This window comes from Rhagoletis pomonella, unplaced genomic scaffold, assembly GCF_013731165.1.
Source record: "Rhagoletis pomonella isolate Grant_MI unplaced genomic scaffold, Rhpom_1.0 Rhpom_scaffold_00001, whole genome shotgun sequence".
NCBI classification, from domain to species: Eukaryota; Metazoa; Arthropoda; class Insecta; order Diptera; family Tephritidae; genus Rhagoletis; species Rhagoletis pomonella.
This window is the reverse complement of record NW_023458555.1, coordinates 73,086,739-73,110,631: the sequence shown is the minus strand read 5'-3', so window position 1 is coordinate 73,110,631 and position 23,893 is coordinate 73,086,739. Positions and strand designations below refer to the sequence as shown.

Here is a 23,893-nt window from a genome sequence, read left to right as displayed (position 1 = left end):
AGCTTCATCCTACCAACCAAACTACCAAAGGATAATGAGCCTACCAATTTTGGCCCAATTGGACCAAAACGGCAACGCTGTACATAATCCGACGTCAACAGAAAGAGTAGAAGAGCAACAAATTTTATTTAGTTGCATGCAAACAATAGGCGAAGCAGGTTGATGGCGCATTATTGTTGAATAGTGTAGGTACACTGAGCAGAATGAATGAATATTCATTCAGAAATTGTATAACACAATTTTTCGTACATACACCCCTAGAAATAGGTATGTATATGGTACCAAGTCGTACTTTTTCTTCATAATAAAAGAACTTTGTGAATTATGTATTAAATTCCAGACTAGTCCTCAATTAAAACATACAATATGTTTTGTTATTTATATTTTGGTTTAATTGTTATTTTAAATTGTTCTTAAATGTCAAGTTCTACCTAATTTTAAAATAAATATATATTAGATATATACATTTTTATTTTATTTCTACTTGAAATCAACGAAATTTTCTTTTAATATTCAGAGTGCTCGAAGCACGTCATCTTTTTTGCTCAGAAATCCACACATAAATTATAAAAAACTAATAATAATTTTGTACAACACATACAAAATTTTACCAACTTTTTGCTTTATTAGGGCCGTTAACTTTCATTATATGTTTCTATGTTGTTTAGATCTAAAAAAATAGCGCACAATAAAAAAAACGGCAAAAAAACACACCAAAGTTTTTATAATAAATAATACAACACAGAAATTTTTTTCCGTGCATTACCACCAACATATTCTCATTTTTTGTTTCATAACTACCCAGCCAGCAAGAAAACGTACATTTTACGAACATTATATTTTACGAGGGATTCTCGTATCGCCAAAAAGTTAGAGAAAAGCTCGTAAACGATAAAACAAAAAAATATAATAGAAAGAGGCTTGTAGTAATTTGTCAGCACAAGAAAAAAATTTTAGTTTTGTTGACAATTTTTCTTCAATCACAATATTTTATAAGTAAGTAGTTTGTTAAATATTCAATTTAAGTAAATTATTAAGTATGTAATTTACTGGCAGACTGGTGCAAATGCAAAGGACGATCTACCACTTTCTTTTATAATTAAACTTCTTGTAAGTAGCTACTACATATGTAATTCAAAAATACAAATTAATTTAACGAGTTTTGCAATTCTTTCACAGGCTGCGCGGAGCAACACTAAAGGATTTAAATATTTTAAATGTAGATAAATATTTAAGAACGTGCTGGTGGAAAATTATTATAGATGAGGTAGCAGAACTTTTCTCGTGGAAGGGAACTGGTACCAAAAGCAGAGCTATTGGTTTGGCAACGACTGCGGCAATAAGAAGTACGGATATTAATATTTTTTACCACTTTTTACTTAATTAAATTTTCCGATTTCCAATGGAGTTTAATCTTTCACTTTATTTTCTTAGGTGCTTTTCGCCAAAAATTTAACTCCGACGAAGAAGTTTTTATTTCCGTTGCAAAGAAGCACTTCCAATATGCACACGACCGGCAAAAAAAATTTGCATCCTATCGGCAAAAAAGATAAAAAATAAATTCAGCTACTTTATAATATATATTAAACCCCTCTTATTTAATTGTTAATTTGTTAATAGATAGTTTTTAATACTTATTTATCTGAAAATATCTTCACATTTTTCGCCATGAATGCAAAGTTTTTTATTATGATTTCTTCTCTAATTGTTTTTTATAAAAATATAGTTAGTATGAAGTTCTACTTTCAAATCAGATTTTTTAGAAAAATTCAAAGTATGCAGTTTTATAGCCCATTTAATTTTAGTATAATAAACTGCGCGACTGAAAATATAGAAAACCTCTTTGTTTTTTGGCAAATTTTTTATACGCAGTTTCTTCCATACAAAAAAAAAATGTTGCACATAATTTGCATGGAAGAAACTGCGTGAAAAAATTGCCAAATAGCAATGCGGTTTTCTGGCAACTTCAAGCTTGCACTATGTTATACTAAAATATAATGGGATATAAAACTGCATACTTAGAATTTTTCTCAAAAATCTGATTTGAAAGTAGGTCTTCATACTAACTATATTAAAAAAACAAAATGTGCGAAAAGAATTCAAGTAAAAACCTTTGCATACATTGCGAAAAGTTCTCTGTGCCAATACTTTGATCCGGCACTATAAATATTTATTAATTATAATTCCATTCAATAAAAGAACTACAATAATTTGAATTAATTAATTGCCTCTATTTTTAGCATTCAAAAACAGTAGATAAAGCAGTGTAAAAAGACGCTTTTTTAACGTAAATTAATCGTTTACGAGACTCGTTTACAATTAAAAAACGGACGTAAAAATATTCGCATACGAATGCTTTTTCGATCCGTTTACGACTGTTCGTAGGCGATGCACAATTTAAAGCGAAAAAGTGCTCGAAAAAGAGTCGTAAACGGCTATCATAAACGATTTTTAATCCGGTTTTTCTTCGAGAAAATATCCAATTACGAGCTTGTTTACGATGATTTTGCTGGCTGGGTAATACATTCTCATTTTAATATTTTTCTCTTTTTGGCGGGCACTGATTTATATGCATATGTACATACGTAGATACAATTATTAACATAATTTCGTACATAATCTATTGACATACATTCCCACATTTTGATGCACAAAAATGCATGTGTTGTATAGTACACTCGGAGCGCTCGCTCGTCGCTCACTCGTCTTACCTAGCAGAGCGAGTATGCAGACAGCTACTCGCCTCGCACTGCGAGCGAGGCAACACACAACAGCCTCGCTCGTTTAATAGGAGCGCGAGCATACAATCAGCACTCGCGAGCAAGCCAAACTGCTCGTGCCTCGCCCCATTGCTGCTACGAGTCCGAGCTGCGAGCGCCTCGTTGCCTGCGAGGCTTTGAGTAGGAGTTTGCTCGCTCGCTCGCTCGAACTCCGAGTTTTTGCCCACCCTGCCCGTGAGGTACCTACCATCTTTCCGATAAAAAATAATAATTATTGAAATCGGTTTTTGTGGTCCAAAGTTATACGGTAGCATACATAAAAAAGAAATAAATATTCCTAAAAACTGATAACCTAAGTCGGTTAAAAATATTTGAGTTCTTTGTTAATTTTATGTAAATAAAGTGCAATTTATGAATCTTTAAAACGTGTATTTATTTATTACATACTGTATTTTAAAGTACATATTATCTGAAGCGAATTTTCAGTATTTTCTGGTGATATATCTCTAGAAGTATAAACCACTTCCAAAATATATTCCTTGGTGCGCCCCTGTTGTTGGTAATTACTTCTCATGTTTTGCGTGGTGGGTATTCTAACGTTGGTTTATAGGAAATTTTCGAAGTAATTTGTGATAGTATTTTAGATTTGAAAATGAAAATGTAATCCCTACCAGAGCAATTCATCCGATACTCCAATACAATTACATTTTCCTTTTCAAATCCCAAACACCATTAGAAATTACTCCGAAAATCTCCTATAAACAAATGTTTGAATAGTACAAAAATTCACACGTACACAAAAATTTACATTGCAATACGGTAAAATTTGCACATTGCTGTTAAGAAATTCGTAGAAACTTTACCCAAATTGTGCTGGTAGAGTTTTTTATTACTTTTTGTAGATCTATGATATTTTTTTTAATTTCTGGAAATCAAACAAAATTTAAAAAATTTTTTTTTTTTCTATTTTATAATGTTCTGCAGGCCCTCCATTCCGAAACTCAATCTTTTGACGGCATTCTAATTGGAAATGTAGAAGCTGCAGATGGGGACCGCAACGATAAGCTGGAATTTTCGTTAAGAGGCCAGCATGCTGGTCTTTTCGAAATAGACTCTAAGGGCAGCCTTTATATTCGGCCTGAGCAACTTCAAGGACTAAATGAATCAACGGTTCATTTAATAGCCATAGCAACTGATTCAGGTGTACCACAACGAAGCACTTCTGTGCCTGTTACAATAGCTCTGGATGGCGTCGCACTTGCTCAAGTGTCTTGGCGTTCCAATTTAATTGGAATTTTAAGCATGATCATCAGTGTATTCATTTTGATAGTTTTGGTTCTTACTTGCTATATATTGCGCTCTAAGAGAAAAATTCAAAAGGCTTCCCCACCTTTGGGACGAAATCGTGTACACAGCAATGCACATAGTGCAGTTTCTTCGGCCAACTTGGTTACACACGAACAAATTTCCAGCAATGGTACTGGTGCTATAGTCATGAGCGGCACTAGCGGCGTGTCTGTGTTGCATATGAAAAACGATGGCAACATCACTATGTCGAACCCCATCGGCAATTGTGTGGATCATGCCGGCGTTGGTCTGCCGAATTCCACCACTACCCTAGCTAAACGCGAACAAGAACGTGATCATGAAAGACAGCGTGAAAGTTACGCTGCAACTGTGAGAAGTAAGTAAGAACCCAGAATTTATTTATAAATGTAGCCAAAAACGTCATTAGTCATTCTTCCAGGCATAGTGTCGCGTGCCTCAGCCAATGGACAATTGTTCGAAGACAATGAGATCGAAAATGACTCACTTTCAAATCAGTACAACATGACATCAGAAACCAACAATAAAAAAACTGCTTGGGGGCCGACAGCAAACGCACAGCGAGGAGTTTTATCGGTAGCGAATTTGAATTGTAACGCTGCTAGTGGTTCTAACCTCTTAGCGGAAACTGAAACAATGGGTTCATCAGAAAATAACTTAACGGTATATTTTTAAGCATTCCGAAATCGAAATTCTTCCCATTGATAAACATATGTACCTACATATGTAAGTAAATGTACAAAAGGACCTCACCCGGCCAAGAAATGTATGTTAGCAGATGTTATGAGTTTTACGATAGTTTCTCTTGCCTTAAAATTTATTTATTTTTTTCTATCCGTTGAATGCATTCGTTTTATACATATATGGGCATTCCCATGGTGACAGTCATACGATTTCAATGTGATACAAAAAAGGAATACCATTTGTTTTCTTTAACTTTTTTGGGCCATTGTATAGCACATAATAAGCTCTATATTTAACCGAAAAATGAAATCAATCGATCTGCTTGGTCCTGAAATATAAGCATTTAAAGGAAGTGTCGTTACGTGACAAAAAATGGAAGTTGATTTTTTCTTTTCTTACAAAATCGCAAAACTCTGCGAATTATGGATGGCTATTTTCATGAAACTTATTTTAATATGATTTGGAGCAATTCTAGTTGTTTTTAGAGTTTTTTGAATTAATGCAAATTGTTTCAATTCTCTTTTACAACCCCAAGTCTGAAACGTGACGTGACGTGGCGTCACGTGACATAAATTTCCATCGTTATATTTTTGTTAATATTGCTTTTAAATGAATTTTTAACGCAAATAAAACATGTATTTTATGTAGAATATACTTTATATTTTGACTTCAGCGCCAATTCAGGGTCAATTTATTAGAAATCTATGATTTATTATGTTTCAACCACATACGCCAAATTCGAACCAAATCAGACCATAAATACGGTTTTTCGAAATATCTCGACCTCGGCACCACCTAGGAAGACCATTTTATGCAAAGATGATTCTACTTACATAGCCAGTATATATTTTAAAAAGCAGACAAATCGGCCCGTAAATACGTTAGATATAAAACTTTTATTTTTTTTGTCGTGGTGGACCTTCCGCTGGAAACACCCATATGTAATACTTCTATATTGGCAGTAAGCGAACTTCTCAATGTGTAAGCATTCCGGAATCAAAGCGAGACAGTCTAGTACCGTTTTTGTCAATGTATTCTGTACTTGAGTGTTGTTTTTGTTTATGTGTTGTGTACATGTTTATTTATAAACGCATGTATTCCTTTTCTTTCGTACGTGTTTATTGATATATCTGTGCTGTAGTGTTTTCGGACGGTACTAGCTCTTACTGCCAATACAGGAGTATTACATATATGGTTTTATAGTTTTTCTCTAACCTTTCTTGGTCAAAATATTCAAAAATATATAGAAGGAGGCGTCGCTGTAATACAATTTTTGTAATAATATTTCAAAACGTTAAATGTAAATAAAAGTAATTTGAGCATAAATACATACATACATATATGTGCATACATTTGGTATTAAGTTAATACTATTAATGCATTCGGCATCACCATATAATAGTTCCAATGAAACAATTTATGAAACCATGTATTAATTATGGAACCATATATTATCCTTTGCAGGATAAATATCGACGCCTTCAAACCACACCATGTTAAGCCACCTTAGACTTAGTGAGACTTAGCATGGTGTGGTTAGGAGGCGTCGATATATTAAACTAAATAACTGACTATCCTTATCACGCAAATAGCACGATTAAAAAATCCCGTACGCTCATGACAGTGTGCAAAGTGTATAAATGTCAAGAAAAAAACAAAGAATGGAAAGTGATGTTCGACAACAAGTAATTTTTAAGCAAATACATATACATGCGAGTTCATTTCTAACATAACAATTTAGGATTACCGTTAATTTCTTGAAGACACGATGTTTGCTACTAAACTAAATTAGTATGGGACCACCATTTAGGTACCAACTTTTCTATAAAAAAAGAATAATCGAAAACTGTTCACGTAGTTCAAAGCTACCCGGTAATATACATAAAATAAAATTAAATATTCCGAAGAATTGATAAACTTCCTACTTTTTGATGTCAGTTAATAATAAGTTTTATTTCATCATTTCATATTAAAATTGTTAACTAATGTGCATTCATTATTTTAGTTATTATTATATTTACCTAACTCACATCTATATACATTTATATAACCTTAATTTTTGTTTAAAAAGCGGTAAAATTGAAATACTGTAATCTTTTATTAGTTATGTTAAATATAGGAATCAACTGGAATGGAACATCTCTAATTATCGTAAATTAGTAATTTTAATGTTTGTTTACGATACTTCTCTCGCTGAATTCTCGATGGGTAAATTGAAACAACCTCCTACTTTCTCGGTAATCGAACGGATCGAAAACACTTCGCAAAAACTTTTGAAAACGTATAACGGAAACAAGAGTTCTGCTGCCACAAGCTGACCGACAAATACTACTTTTACGATAATTATAAGGAACCCATTCTCGATAGTTTTGTACGCGAAAGTGTTCAAAAAAATTTCTAAACCCGATACATTCTAGTTTACGTTGGTCGGGTGGGCCTTTATTTGTTTAGTTGATTGACAAAATAAAAATTTGTAATTTGTCAGTAATATAACTTTAAAAGTAGCCACTTATAACTGTAAATACTTCATTTATTCTAGAAAATACATAAATCGGAGTAAGTGTTGAAACTCCTTTGCAGGATAAATATCGACGCCTCCAAACCATACCATGTTAAGCCACCTTAGACTTAGTGAGACTTATAGCCGAGTTATGCATACTTAGCGCTACATGAGAGTTGTCACATAATAATCTGTTAAATGGGCTTTGCGGGTAAGCGGTTACCCAACGCATAGCACTTAACATGTAGAATTCTGTTGGGTTTTGATTTTTACGTAAAAATGGTATAGCAGTGCAAGTATGCATAACTGGGCTATTAGCATGTTATGGTTTGGAGGCGTTGATATATTAAACTAAATAACTGACTATCTTTATCACGCAAATAGCGCGATTCAAAAATCCCGTACGCTCATGGCAGAGTCGGCAAAATGTGTAAATGTCAAAAAACAAAGAATCGAAAGTGATGTTCGACAACAAGTATTTTTTTAAGCAAATACATATACATGCGACTTCATTGCTAATATAACTATTTAGGATTACCGTTAATTTCTTGAATACATGAAGATTGGAACTAAACAAAATTAGTATGGGACCACCATTTAGGTACCACCTTTCCTACAAAAAAAAAAGAAAAGAATAATAGAAAACTGTTCACGTCGTTGAAAGCTAAAATAAAATAAAATATTCCGAAGAATTGATAAACTTCCTCCTTTTTGATGTCAGTTAATAATAAGTTTTATTGCATCTTTTCGTGTTAAAATCGTTAACTAATATACTTTTATTATTTTAATTAATGTTTGTTTACGTTTCTTCTCTCGATGCATTCTCGATGCGTAAATTGAAACAACCTCCTACTTTCTCGATAATCGAACGGATCGAAAACATTTCCGTTTTCATTAATTTCTCGATAGCACAACGGCTCGAAATAACTTTCGCCTGAGATACGGTTTCACTATCGAACACTTCGTAAAAACTTTGGAACAAATATAACGGGAACAAGAGTTCTGCTGCCACAAACTGAGCGATAGGTAATACTTTTACAATAATTTTTCGGAACCCATTCTCGATAGTTTTGTACGCGAAAGTGTTAACAAAATTTCTAAAACGGATACATTCTCGTCTACGTTGGTCGGGTGGGCCTTTATTTGTTTAGTTCATTGACAAAATAGAAAAAGGTAATTTGTCAGTGATATAACTTTAAAAGTAGCCACTTATAATTGTAAATACTTCCTTTATTCTAGCAAATACAGATGTATTTATTTGGATATCGCCACCCTTATTCCAGAAGCATGAATGTGCAAATTTACCAATTTTGAGTTATTGGGTTGCCTTGATTAACCTTTAGATAATAATCTATTTTGGATTATAATCTATGTTATACCAAAACCCAGGGCTCGAATCGTAACATCCGAAAGAAAATTACATGATACGTCAGTCGTTTAAGCGGAATGGTATTATTACATACGAAAGCGAACGGATCGTCATTTATTTTTAGTTCACAATAATTTTTAAGTTCTACTATGTTATGATCGTCTTTTTAAGTCACAATAGCTGTGGATCTGTTAAAATATCGACAAATTAGATTCGAAGTAAACAAAAATTTAAATATGGATCCGAGTTTGTTTTTTTATTTGAGCTCCTGCAATAGTGAAAGAAATGAAAAAATAGTGCGGAGGCAGCTAAGAGAACTGAGCAATCCTTTGCACTCTCAAACACAGCGTAAGTATGTAGATATATAAATGGTTAGTTATTCAAGCTCATTTACAAATTTTGCCTTGCCTGAAATGATTTCGCCTGACCAACGAGGCCTTTGAATATACACTGAAGAGCAAAGCTGGAACAATAGAACGGAAAGTTAAGTTTGTGGTAATGTACTTCTTCAGTTTATTTACTTTATGGTAATTCAAACTTGCATTTCGCTTTACCGATGTGTAACTAAACGTTTGACCATAAAAGTTTTAAGATTCGCATATGGAAACTCAGAAAAAAATGACCAAGCAAAAATGAACTGGATTGTTCCAGTTTTGCACCCTCTTAGTATTTGCTGAATTTTATAATTCAAAGAGGAATTCTGGCTCATTTCCTGCAATTTTGTAATCAAGGCGCGTGGGATTTTCGCTGTGAGAGCTTTAAGTGCACAACCCAAGCAAAAAGAATTTAAAGTTTTTGCAAAACGGTCAGAAAGGCTATGCTATAAAGAAGGAAATCATAGCGGCCCAATGTCCGTTTTATGGAGACCACAAAAAATTGCAATTTGCTAGGCTAGGCATATTGGAAGGTCTCTGAATACCAAGAAACTTTAATTCAAAATCAAAAATTACTGCTTTTTCACCACAAAGAAAGGGACTGGACATTATGTAAGACATGGGAACAAGTTATTGCAGCACAAAGATAAAGAGGAGAAAGCCTGCTTTGACATCCAGAAAAATTTTTTGCCAGAAACGCATTTTTACTAAGAAAAAACATTGGATTGATATTATTTTGAAGCGGGAATTTACAACTTCTTCATAAACGACCACATTATTCCACCAAAGTTTACTATTAATTAGGGCACGGCCCTAAATTTTTTTCTCTGAGGATAAAATTAAACGTTTTAAGTCGGAATATTGGTTCAAGTGCTGTGCACCTGCGTCAAGGATACGCCTAACGTCCCAAAATATTTAAACTATTAGGCTGGTATGTGTAAATTTAATGATGTAGGGCCGTGTTACGCCTTAGGGAGTAAGAACTGTGGTAAAATCGACGGTAAAAAGAAAATAGACAACAAATGAGCATTTTCAAAGAATTTGGCAATTTCTGAGGATATTTTTCGCAGGCTTTTATCAATTTTAACAGAACAATGATCAGAAATATCCTCCGAAACTGGGGCCAAATAGGTATAAGTCCCAAGTTTTTATAATCATGGAGCGTAAAGCCCAGAATTGATTCAACAGAAAACTTATGGAATTGTTTGAAAATACCACTGTTCAATTGTGAAAATTCTCCCAATCGCATGCAAGACCTTGGGCATGGCGTTGAGGAAAACCGGTGCGCGTTCTCAACAGATTTCATCTAAAACCTGTGCGAAAGTATCCCAAGATGACCACAAAAGCTAAAATATTCAAATTGGTTATGGCCAATTTATTAAAAGTCAAGCAATGGTAAAATTTTCTGCCGGGAGGAAAACTAGAACAATCTAGTTGCTACGTTTTTTTTGCAATTTTCTTCTTTATCTGCTTGTATTAATTATTGTTTTTAAGGCCTTCTGATGAAATAAACATTGGAAATGTGAATTCCGAAACTAGATTACAAAAAAGTCTTCATGTATTGCGAATATATTGCAGGAAAATGCACATTATGTATTACTGTTCCGGTTTTGCTCCTCAGTGTATGCTCATGGGCGTAGCCAGGTAGGGGCAGCGGGGTGCTCGAGCCCCTCCCTAACTTTCAAATTTTCCTTATATATATATATATAAAAAAGTACCATGAAATGCCAGCTTAACAGGGTCGAGCCCCCCCCCCCACCCCTAAATTTCCTTCTGGCTACGCCGATGTATATGCTGCAGCGTTTAAATTTAAAGAAGCCGGATGCAAAATTTGTGCTTCCTTCGCTACAATTGGCTGCGGCGGGTACCAACATAGTATTGGCAGTTAGTCACTTAGTTGGTATGTGTCAAAGCACTGTCTCGAAGATTATATCCCATGTTCTCCTCGAGATCGAAAGCAAGTTGTGTCCACAGCATATACTGTTTGAACCAGAGGGAACAAGTTAAGAATCCGAACAATGGAAAAATTACAAAAAAATTGAGTTCGATAGAGGTTTTTGAGACAAATATAACGGTATAATTTTTTTGAGGCGGAAATAACAACTAAGGTAGTTACGAAAGGTCAAAGGTCAAATGTAGCGCTTTTTTCAAATCCATATATCACTATATATCCCCAAAAAGGAAATGTGAGTGGCTTTAATTAAAAATGTTACATATAACTTTTTAAGTTTTAGCAAAAATCCAATTTATGTAAAAAGAAATACAACAAATTTTAAACAAACACATTTTTCTTTAAAAAGTGCCGTATTAATTACAGTTAAAGTCTTATAAATAAATAGTTCACAACTTAAGCTTTCGTTTGATACACAACATGTTGTGTTTAATCCTTGCCAATACGAGTATTTCAAAAAATAACCCTGGTCGGACCAATGGCAGCTACGCTATCCACAGATTTTTTCGCAAAACCTTTTTCTGGATAGGCGGCCTTCGGCCGCGCTTACGGAGTATAACCCTCACTAAGTAGTATTCTCCTTTCTGTGTTGCGGAAGAAGAGGGGCGCAACACCTTTTAGCAGAGAACACCTTGTGCGTTGGCAAGCTTCGGCCGCACTTAGTGATTATAACACTTACTAAGTAGAAGTCTCCTTTCTGTGTTACCGAAGAAGAGGGGCGCAACACCATTTTGCACAGAACACCTTCTGCGTTGGAGGCCTTCGGTCGCGTTTAGGGATTATAACCCTTACTAAGCAGAATTCTCCTTTCTGTGTGGCCGAAGAAGAGGGGGCAAAACCTTTTTGCACAGAACACCTTCTGCGTTGGCGGCCTTCGGCCGCGCTTAGGGATTATAACCCTTACTAAGCAGAATTCTCCTTTCTGTGTTGCCGAAAAAGAGGGGCGCAACATCTTTTGCACAGAACACCTTCGGCATTGGCGGCCTTCGACCGCGCCTAGGGATTATAACCCTTACTAAGCAGAATTCTCCTTTCTGTGTTGCCGAAGAAGAGGGGCGCAACACCTTTTGCACAGACAACTTTCTGCGTTGGCGGCCTTCGGCCGCGCTCAAGGATTACAACCCTTACTAAGGATTATAACCTTTACTAAGAAAAAGGTTTTGCGCAAAAATACTGTGGATAGCGTAGCTGGCATTGGTCCGACCAGAGTTATTTTTTGAAATACTCCGATTTTCGAGGATTAAAAACAACATGTTGTATATCTAAAGCTTGATTTGTGCACTATTTATTAATAAGACTTTGAACTGTAATTAATACGGTACCTTTTAAAGAAAAATGTGTTTGTTTAAAATTTTTTGTAATTTATTTACATAAATTTGATTTTTGCTAAAACTTAAGAAGTTATATATACATATACATATGCAATTAAAGCGACTCACCTTTCCTATTTAACGACATCAAAATTTTCAGAATTCTCCTTTCTGTGTTGCCGAAGAAGAGGGGCAAAACCTTTTTGCACAGAACACCTTCTGCGTTGGCGGCCTTCGGCCGCGCTTAGGAATTATAACCCTTACTAAGCAGAATTCTCCTTTTTGTGTTGCCGAAGAAGAGGGGCGCAACATCTTTTGCACAGAACACCTTCGGCATTGGCGGCCTTCGGCCGCGCCTAGGGATTATAACCCTTACTAAGCAGAATTCTCCTTTCTGTGTTGCCGAAGAAGAGGGGCGCAACACCTTTTGCACAGAACACTTTCTGCGTTGGCGGCCTTCGGCCGCGCTCAAGGATTACAACCCTTACTAAGGATTATAACCCTTACTAAGAAAAAGGTTTTGCGCAAAAATACTGTGGATAGCGTAGCTGGCATTGGTCCGACCAGAGTTATTTTTTGAAATACTCCGATTTTCGAGGATTAAACACAACATGTTGTATATCTAAAGCTTGATTTGTGCACTATTTATTAATAAGACTTTGAACTGTAATTAATGCGGTACCTTTTAAAGAAAAATGTGTTTGTTTAAAATTTTTTGTAATTTATTTACATAAATTGGATTTTTGCTAAAACTTAAGAAGTTATATATACATATACATATGCAATTAAAGCAACTCACCTTCCCTATTTAACGACATCAAAATTTTCAGAATCCGTGCGATGGTTTTCGAGATATTTAGATTTAAAAGAGCGCTCCATTTGACCTTTGACCTTTCATAACTGCCTTAGTGGTTGTTTCTGCCTCAAAAAAGGATACTGTTGTATTTGTCTCAAAAACCTCTATCAACACTCATACCAATTTTTGTAGTTTTTGCAATGTTCGGATTATTAACTTGTACCGCGTAATGTAACGAAATGTAAAAGATTTCAGGTTATTTTTTTTTACAGAATAATGAAGTTTTTTCATACATTTGGAGTGCTTTATCAAAACAAACCCAAAATGGTTATGGAAATTTTTTCGAAAAATTTTCGGAAGATTTTTTTACGGAATAATTCTTTTTTCGTACTTTGGGATTGCTTTGATTAAATCAAATCGAAATTGTTTTATCTATCTTTTTTAATATTTTCATTATTTTTATACTATTAGCAGTGTTGTCAGAACTTTCTGGGCCAACCGGCTAGATTGGCACACTGAGAAAAAGGATTAGTTTCGACAACTAAAGATATTTAGTTCCCGAATTTTGACAATATTTGGGAACTGTGACCAAGGATTGGGAACTATTACCATGGGTTGGTAATTATAACTAAATATATTAAAGCTTCTAATATTCATCTAGGTTGTACCAAATCGTTAATTTAGTTGAAGGGTTTGGTAAATACTAATAAATATTTTTTTGAAGCATATTTCTACAAATTCCATTCAACTTAAAGTATGGTTCATAAAAGGATGCCATTAAGCTCTGCTAATACAGATAAGCTTTCTTTCAACACATGGATTAGTCATAGTTACCAAATCTTAGTTGATCGATTTGGTTTGAGAGCGGAATATATTCATGCTTATGAGCACCCCCTAAATAATGATCAGCGCTCTCTGAGCTCATGTGTGTTTCACATACGAAGAGCGCCAGCTAAGGTCGGTGTTATGCAGACAAACTTTTGTTTGGCAAATTAAATGGCGGCTGCGTAGTTTGCTCGGAGGTGGTTATGTCGAGTTTGGCACAGGGTTGCACGTTCATTATGGTTTTCATGGCTATTGCCAACACGAAATGAGAATTTCAGATGTACATAACGCGCAAAATTTAAAATTTTTGTATATGACAACACCGAATTTGATGCAGTTTGACCAAACAAAATTAGTTTGCTGTGAGAGTCGCCAAACTCGCTCTCTCCGAGTTTGCTGCAACAACAATTGCACGCAGTTTGCCAAACAAAATTTCTGCATAACACCGACCTAAGCAATGCACACAGTCCCACTTATTGAATCGTTTGAATGCGCTAGTATGCCGACCATTGCATAAAAACGATTCAATGAATGAGACTGTGTGCGTGGAAATCATTGCTCCGCTACCGCTGTTCGTATACGGGTGAAACACGCGTGTGGTTACAGAGCGCTCAGTAAGCTATGGCATGTCGATCACTGCGCTGGGTAGAGAAAGAAAAGTGTGTGCTATGACATGCCCAGGCTTGTTTGTCTCAGTTTCAGTTTTGCCATCGCCGCGAGTTGTTTCGGTGCGGGTATGGTTATTTAAAAATATAAAGTTTGATGCCAACCGGCGTTTCTCAGTGGATATATAATTCATGTGAATTATAATTAGAAAGTATCTATTTAGCCAAGGAAAAAGCAAAGCAGTATACTTAAACCAGCACTTCCAGCAGATATTGACCTGGGTTTTCGCACGACTATTCCTGTTTAATCGTTTCTTTTTAGGAAATTCTTACCACCATATACATATGTATTATTTACACTAGTAACTATTTAGGTAAATATGTTTATATTTTTTATACTTAATATATGCAAATAAAAGAAGTAAACACAACAACCATCGAGTAAATTTTTATTTGTGTCAAACTGAAACTTTTTTTCCAATAATAAACGGTTAGCTGATTCACGTCTACAGCAAGTTCATAAAATTAATTGAAAACTTGTATCAACCAAATCATTGTTTATATTTGCTGAACAATGATTTTTGTCAACTAACAATATTGTCCACTCAAGGTAGTCGTTTTGTAATTATTAACAAATATACATTTGTCCCAACTAGAAGGCTCAAGTAAATTGCAGACTTTCGTGAACTAGATATTTATTTCGCCATATCCAACTATGCCACTTGGTCACTATAACCAAATCTTGGTTATTATAACTAAACCGTTTTCTGAGTGCAAAAAACCGGCTAAAAACGGCTAAAAACGGCTAAACTGTTTCAACTAAATTTCACATGTTTTATTTAAATAAATCATAAGTAGAAAGACTAGTTCTTGGCAGTGTTGCCAGAACTTTTTGGGCCGACCGGCTAGATTGGCAAAAAAAAGCGGCTAAAAACGGCTAAACTGTTTTAGTGAAATTTCACATAGACTCTGGCAAAAAACGTCTAAAATGTTTTAGTGAAAATCCACATACTTTATTTAAATAAATCGCAAGAAACGAAAGACTAGTTAACACCATTAATTTATATCGAGTGTATATTCCTCATCATCAAATGAATCACTATTGTATATATCACCTGAATTCATTAACTTTAAGAGATCGTCATCTACAGTAAAATTATGGCAGCATTTTTCTTCACGTTTTAAACCGTATCTTATATATAAAATAGCGTTTAACGTTTTAACACACATTGGATTTCTTTGCTTAGTTTTTATTATATTCATTGAACTAAATATTCGCTCTACTTCTGCATTACTTATAGGCAAAACAAGAAAACTAAAAACTAGGTTGCAAAGGTCAGCAAAAGGGTTTTCTCCTAGGGCATTTCGAAATTGATAAACTTCGGCCCAAAAATTTACAGTTGAGTCTAAATTACTCCAGGTATGTAACGTTAACCGTTGCTATTGCATCTCTATGGATGTTATTTCGTCGGCGTTATATTTGTGTTTTTGAACAAATACTTTTGGTTTAATTACTCTTAATGCATTTCCAACCGAAAAAAGTAATTTTTTTTTAGTGTGGCAATATTTGTAGGGAGGCGTTGGCGTAATTCCTTTATTAAAGTGATAATAAAATAGCGACCATTTTCTCGAATTATTTTCTCGGCTTCGTGGTCAAAAGCGTTTGTGCTTACTTTTGTTTTTAAATACTCTTCAAAACTGTGATAAAACTGAGGAAATGGAGCAAGGTATGGTTCCAACGGGGAGCATATAGGATCAAATGTGTCCGCGCTAATAACCACAAGGGAGCATAGATGCGAAAGTAAAACATTGAGTTCATTAAAAATCTTCATTGGGTCTGCGTTATTGCTTTCGAACAACTTATTTACTTTTTGCACCTGAAAATTAGGCAAATAGTAAAATCGGCTAAAAACGGCTAACTTTTTTTTACAAACCGGCTAACAAATCGGCTGCCGGCTAGATCGAATTTTCTCCAGCTAGTTGCTATCAAAACCGGCTAAATCTAGCCGGAAAACGGCTAAAATGGCAACGCTGGTTCTTGGAGAGAAGTTGCAAATTCAAGCTGGAAAAACTTTGGCGGCAAGAATTTGCAATTAGAAAAAACATATGAATGTGGCACATGGTTGCATTTTTTATCGACAATAATTTGAATAAACAGGTTCGTCAAATTTAAAAATTTACAAACTTGAGCGATTTTTAATAAAAAATTTAAGTAAAGACTTGTTTACTGAATTAGTTTAGTTAATTCCAATGATTTGAAACGTACTCGTAATCCAATTTCAACCAGAGTCGATATAGCAAACGTTAGTACAGCAAAGAAATCGAAACGTATGTTGAAGAAAGTCGTACTAGCAAGAAATGTACATGTAGATCCTGTTTTTTGTCCCTCTGAAAGAACTTTAAAATCCTATACAAATTTCGTATGTTTTAAATGCAACCGTGGACACTAGCTGGCAGAGAAACTTGCAAGTTCCTGCAAATTTGCGTCCGTGCAGAAATTTGAAAGTTTCTCTACTTGAGAGAGAATTTGGGAGCATTTTTTCTTACTAACTGATATTTTGGGTGATAATTTTCGCTGGATTTTCGACGAACAAACATATTGTCGTCCTAGAGAGTTTTGCTTTACATAGAAATTTGTGCTCTTTTACTTTCATTTTTATACATTTCAGTGCTGGTTCTTTTAATTCAAGTTGGCCTTCGGTTTTTGGAATTTAAATAAGTTCTCAGGAAAAAAAAGTTAGTTTAAATAAGCCCATATGTGTACATAGTGCTTGAAAATATCCATTTTTCCCTTGCCTTAAAACTTTAAGCGTGGGCAACAATGATGTTTTGTAATTAAGGCAGAATTGAATATACGCTATCTGGGAAGACAATACCTGTAACAATTATTCTTGGCAGTATATCCAAACACAAACGCCTGTTGAGCAAACAGTGAAACAATTTGTTATTTTCTAAGTTTGCGAATAAAACTTCACACTTAAATTTAAGTCATTGATAACAAAAATTTTATGAAGAAAGTCCCCGTTACGGCCTTCTTTAGAAAAAAAATATTTGTTTAAAATAAAAATAATCGAAGTCGGCCCAATTTTATATAACCCTGCCTCCACGATAACGCTAGTAGCCATTTCTAACAGATTTTGGGTCCGTTAGTCAAAAATGGAAACATATATATTTGAATTTTAAGAAAACGAAGAAATAGCCAAATTGGCTTTTTTTTTTTACAAATCGGCTAACAAATCGGCTTCCGGCTAAACCGAAATTTCTCCGGCTGTTTGCTATTGCAACCGGCTAAATCTAGCCGGAAACGGCTAAAATGGCAAACTGACTATTAGATACTTACATTTTTTTCTTGGAATTATGTCGGGAGGTGAAGTTTGTATTTAAAAACGTTTCTTAATTAGGGATAGGTGGAGACCCTCCGCATAGCTGCACCGCTTCCAAGCCCAAGCAAGGCTGATGTATCACGGGCTGTGTTCAGTGTTGCCATTTTAGCCGTTTTCCGGCTAGATTTAGCCGGTTGCGATAGCAAACAGCCGAAGAAATTTAGATTTAGCCGGCAGCCGATTTGTTAGCCGTTTTGAAGAAAAGAAATAGCCGTTTTTAGCCGATTTTGCTATTTGCCTTCTTTTCTTTAATTTCAAATATGTATATATGTTTCCATTTTTGACTAAGCGACCCAAAATCTGTTAGAAATGGCTACTAGCCTTATCGTGGAGAAAATTTTCATGTCAGGCAGGGTTGTATGAAATTGGGCCGATTTCGCTTATTTTTATTTTAAACGAAGAAGGGATTTTCTTCATAAAATGTTTATTATAAATGTCTTAATTTTAAGAGTGAAGTTTTATTCGCAAACTTAGAAAATAAGAAATTGTTTCTCTGTTAAGACACTTAAGATGCGTTTGTGTTTGGATATAGTGCCAACAAACAGAACAAATATTACATGAAGATATTGTCTTCCCAGATAGCGCATATTCAATTCTGCCTAAATTACAAAACAGCATTTTCGCCCACTCCCAAGTTTAAGGTAAGAGAAAAACTGATATTTTCAAGCACTATGTACACATATGTATTTTTTTAAACAAACTTTTTTGCTGAGAACTTATTTAAATTCCAAAAACCGAATGCCAACTTGAATTAAAGGAACCAACACTGAAGTGAGTCAAAATGAAAATAAAAGAGCACAAATTTCTATGTAAAGCAAAACTCTCTGGGAATCCTACAAGATCTGCCGGTCATATGACCGGTCATCTAAATGGGAGATCTGCAGTCTTTTGGCATCATATTTTACATCAGAATTGAAGAGATTTCTGAAAAGTCTGACCAGTTCTTTTGTCTAACTGTGGTTTTGCATCGCTTGTCGACATATGGCCTCGGTTGATGTTAACTTAGATCGTTGTTTTACTACCTTAAAATTGAAGGGAAATTTTTACAGCGTTTTTAATGTGTATTGGTTTCTATTTGAGTGTATTGAGAATCGGTCAGTCTGAAAAGGCCTTGTAGGGAACACAATAGGTTTGTTCGGCGAAAATCCAGCGAGAATTATCACTCAAAATATCAGATAGTAATAGTAATAGACAGTTTTTTTTTGCCGAGTATCTTTCAAGTCATTGGAATTAACTAAATTAATTAAGTAAACAAGTATTAACTTAGATTTTTCATTTTAAAAGCGCTCCAGTTTGTAAATTTTTAAATTTAACGAACTTGTTTATTCAAATTATCGTCGACAAAAAATCCAACCATGTGCCACAATCATATGTTTTTGCTAATTGCAAATTCTTGCAGGCAAAATTTTTTCCGGCTCAAATTTGTAACTTCTCTCCAAGAAATAGTCTTTTTACTGGTGATTTATTAAATAAATCATGTGAAATTTAGTTTAAACGTTTTAGCCGATTCGTCCAAAAAGTTCTGGCAACACAGCACTTGTATGCCTTTGCTAGGACTGGAGAACTTCGACAGCGTTGGGCCCTGGCTGCAAAGTACAATCGTTAAATGCCGACCGATTATTCGTTTGCCAACGCCACTTTGAGCCGGAATTTTTGGGTAAATTTAAACTTTCAGAAGGTGCGATGCCTTCATTGTATTTAGAGCCAGACATCACTAGAAGTCGGTCGCCTAGTGTTTGTTCTGAATGGATTTTCCCCTCCGGTCACAAAAACGTATTCAAGACGCGTCTTTAAAGAAGAAATAGGCGATATAACTTGAGAAGAATTCGAAAAATTTTCACTTCTCGCGGAAAAAAGAGCGCCGCTTATGGGAAATGCAATCTGTTTGTGCTTAAACGCCACTTCCGCCAGCGAACGATTTGCTCAATCCACTCGGTATTATCAAAGTAACAAGTTAAAATTAAACAAGTGTATTAACGGGCTTGAGAAAGAGAATGAGGATTTGAAAAATCATTGGCAGAACTTGCATAAGCATACAATAATAGCAGATAAATGTGCTAGCAGTGATGCTATCACATTTGCTAAAATGATCGTCAGTGCTAAAAATTTACACTATAGCGAGGGGGAAAGGGCATTGGCACAAAATGTAAACTATTTGTCAAACAAATCTTGCATTTACCGAATAAAACATCTATATTGCATTGGCGCCCCATACGGTACATATGTTGTTCCTGGTTTCGACGCCAATGTCATTGAAAATTAAAAAAAAAAGTCATCCAGAAACTGCTCGCTTCCGAGCGCATCTGCATACTATTGTTTGATGAAATATCCATAAAATCAGATCTTCAGTATAACAAATCCAGAGACTTAATCGATGGATTTGTAGACCTTGGGGAAGGCCAACGCAAATCAGAGGTAGGGAACAAGTGTTGCTTTTTCATGGTTAAAGGGCTATGCTCAAATTTGAAGTATGTTTTTTCTTACTATATAACCAAAAACGGCCTACTTGGCGCAGACCCTCTTGAGACCCTCTTTAACCGAACATCAAAAAATTGGACTTAACGTCAAGAGGTTGGTTTGCGACCAAGGTCCGGCCAGTACGATTCTTTTTAATATTTTAAATGTTTCTGTAAGTAGAACCACAGTATACCAGTAGAAAAGATGTTTTTTTTTTGTAGCTGTTTCGTGGTGAAAGTCCTTTATGGGGACCAAATTTCCCACAAGAAATTGAGCGCATGGTTGCTTTTGCGTCCCAAAAGAATGAATATTAGAAAACAATTAAAAAAAAGTCTAAGGTAATACAATTATATGCAACTGAAAATAATCACAATAATTTGCACTTATGAGTTAATGTGATAATCATGTGTAAAAACTCTTTTCAACTATTATTTTTCACAAAATAATTTGGCGGATCAGTTTGCTCTGAGCGCTTGTGTTGTTTACCAAGAAAATGCAGCCCTGTTGGATTTTATTTCTGTATCGCATCGCGGTGAGTTTCTATTTGTTGGTAATTCGGTTTGTGAAATGGTAAACAAATTATTGAAATTTATTTATTTGATGTGTATAAGATTTCATTAATGGAATTTTTCGTATTTTCAGACTATTAATTACAAGCACTGCATCATCAACGGTGATTGCAAGAACTACTGCAATCCCTGCGGTTTTTCCTCTTGGTAAATGCGTTCAGGTCGTGATCAAGGGTGGTCTCCCAAATCGGCCGGGAATAAGGTTAGTCATTTTAAATTTTATATCTTTGTTCGTCGACATTATATGACATGTCATCATTGCAGGCTATTGTTGTAGAACAAAACGTCGCAACCACTGCTGTGGTAAATATGTTCCAGCAGAACTGCCCACCGCCGTCGGTGTAATGATTTCGATAGCTGAACAAACGCCATCTCCTGGGCATTCCCACAGCTTGCCGACACTAGCTATTATATCACGTGTGAATGCAACTGCGGCTTAATTTGGTTATTAACAGTGCAGTCGTACCATGTCATTGGCAAAAACACTAAGGGCTGCTGCCACATATAGGTTGTAAAGTTTTTGGTATCGATGAACATACTCGAAGAAGACGATGGCCGAAAACATATGATGAAACATCTTCTGGCATGCCTTTGACAATCGTTAAGTCAGACGAAGGCTTCACATACGATATTTCACAAATGGCTGGAATTCGTTAGCGGACAGAGCACACATTTACAAAATATTTATCGTTCAGCAGAACGTGCATACATATTCGATTCCGATTTTATGGGCCGACTACGGAGGACAACCGAACTTCAGTTGGTTGGCCAGTGGCTGAAATGGTATTACCGATGGCAACTAGCAACTGAAAGCTGGCAACTAAGTTGCTATATTGGCAAGTGCGTTTTTGTGGCTGCCGGGAATTTTTGATTGAGATACTTTATTTCTTTTTTCAACTTTTTTTTAAATTGTACCACCTTGAACTTTATGAAACTTAATTATCGCTATTCATAATAAAAACCATTTTCATTTCAGTGGCGTTGTCCATCGGCAACCCAACTAAGGTTCCGTTCCCATCCATAATCGATCCATAAGTCATAATCGCACGAACTAATCAAGGCTATCATAGAATCCATCGTAGTCCGATTTTTCGTGAAATCTACGAAAATGCTATTAAGTTCGAGTAGCTACGAACGCAGCGCTTGCTTTGAATACACACAGCAGTTCAGATTCAGTGATCGCTTTTTCGTAGATTTTAAGAAAAATTGGACTACGATGGATTCCGCCACCAATATGTTTTCTCCTTTGACAAGATGTTGGAGAATCGCGGCAGCACAGCCGTATTCCTACTCTATGCTCTTACGCGCATATGCTAAATTTCTCGCACCTAGCTTAAGTGCTTGACAAAGGCAGAAGGCATATCTTCAACATTATAACTTAAAGTAAAAAAGTTTAAGGCATGCAATAAAAGAATCGACAGAACCAAAAAATGTTCTCAAAACTATTAAGCATAAAAAATTACACGAATAAAACTCATAATTTAAAATAAAATATTGCAATTGTTTTTTATATGTACATAGATATTTACAAAATGAATCTTAAAGCACCCACAGTAAGCCCTAAACATATAAATGACTAATAAGAAAAATAATAAATAACAGTAATATGAAAAAGTATGTCGAGAAATCTCTAAATAGTAGCGAAACTGTATCTCAATAATAACAGATAATTTTAAGCAAAAAATACAACCGACTTCAATGCGCATTCAGGTCGTTCTGGTTACGTAGATCCGACTGTTTTCCCTTTTTTAAATCGTTAAAAAAAAATTTTTGCGTATTCTACAGAAAAAAATCAAGATACATATTTACGGATTTTAAGTAAAAATAAATAAAGGAAAACTTGTTCGTGATATCTTGACCAAGGTGTATTCATGGTACAAAAATCTGAAGGTAAAACCGTTGAAACGCAGCCTGAACATTTTTAAAGTTTGCTAACATTACAAAAATGTTTTCAAATTTCCAATCTCGGAAATACATTCTCATTATCAGTCTCAAATAAATGAAAATTTCAATATTTTCATCTATTTGTTTTTTGTTTTACCTTTAATTGGCATTTGAGTTGCTCTCAAAATTTCAATTTTATAAAATAGACAAACTACAAAAAGTAAATGATGGCCGACGAATTGTGCGGTTTTACCTTTAAATATTTGTATCATGGGTGTATTAAACAAGGGGCCGTACGCATAAAAACTAAGCAAATACTTTTTCTTAAAATTTCAGACCTTTCACTAAATTTTTTCGAATAAATTTAAGTGAAAGGTATGAAAATCTGAGAAAAAGTAATTGCTTAGTTTTTATGCATAAGGCCCAAGGTGTTATTGACAACTCAGTGCGGCTCTCTTTGAAGATACTATTATGTAAAAAAATATAAACAAACTATTCAAAATTCGTACAAATTTTTTTCAATTTGACTTTATAGGATGGTTCTTCTGAGAGCAATGTCAAATTCAATCACACTTTGTTAAATACATTTTGATCTCTACCAAATAATGTACTTCCTCTGTAAATATTTTATGAAGTGTTCCAAAATTCGCTCCGAGCGCGCTCACTGTTGATCATTTGATTTAAATAGTTTGTCAAATAATTAATACTATAGTTTGATCGGAGTTAATATATTCTTCAGTAGATAATTATATTATATTAAAACATAAGCTTATGAGAAACTATTTAGTCTTAACATGCATATTTTATATCGTGTTCCAAAATTCGCTCCAAGTGCGTTCACTGTTGATCTTTTGATTCAAATATTGTTTGTAAAGCATTCAGTAGTGAAGTTTGATCGGAGTTTATATATTAATAAGTAATTAATCATATTAAATTGAAATATAAACGTATAATACGGTAGAAAGTTAGAAATTATTTAGTGTTAATATGCATAATTCGCTCCGTGTTCCAAAATTCGCCCCGAGTGCGTTCACTATTGATCATTTGATTTAAATAATTGTCTCTCAAGCATTTAGTACTATAGTTTGATCGGAATTATATATTCTTAAGTAATTGATCACATTTTATTAAAATATAAAC

At 34.7% G+C, this 23,893-nt stretch overlaps 1 protein-coding gene across 1 annotated transcript in view; it reads left to right on the top strand.

Moving 5' to 3' along the window:
- The window catches only part of LOC118733159, a 30,534-nt gene extending 25,613 nt beyond the window's left edge, over positions 1-4,921 (top strand). The window contains exons 2-3 of the mRNA XM_036462435.1: positions 3,705-4,404; positions 4,468-4,921. Coding sequence (XP_036318328.1) covers positions 3,705-4,404; positions 4,468-4,721 — 954 coding nt within the window. The 3' untranslated portion in view covers positions 4,722-4,921. The remainder of the gene's footprint in view (positions 1-3,704; positions 4,405-4,467) is intronic.
- Positions 4,922-23,893: the final 18,972 nt, after the last annotated feature.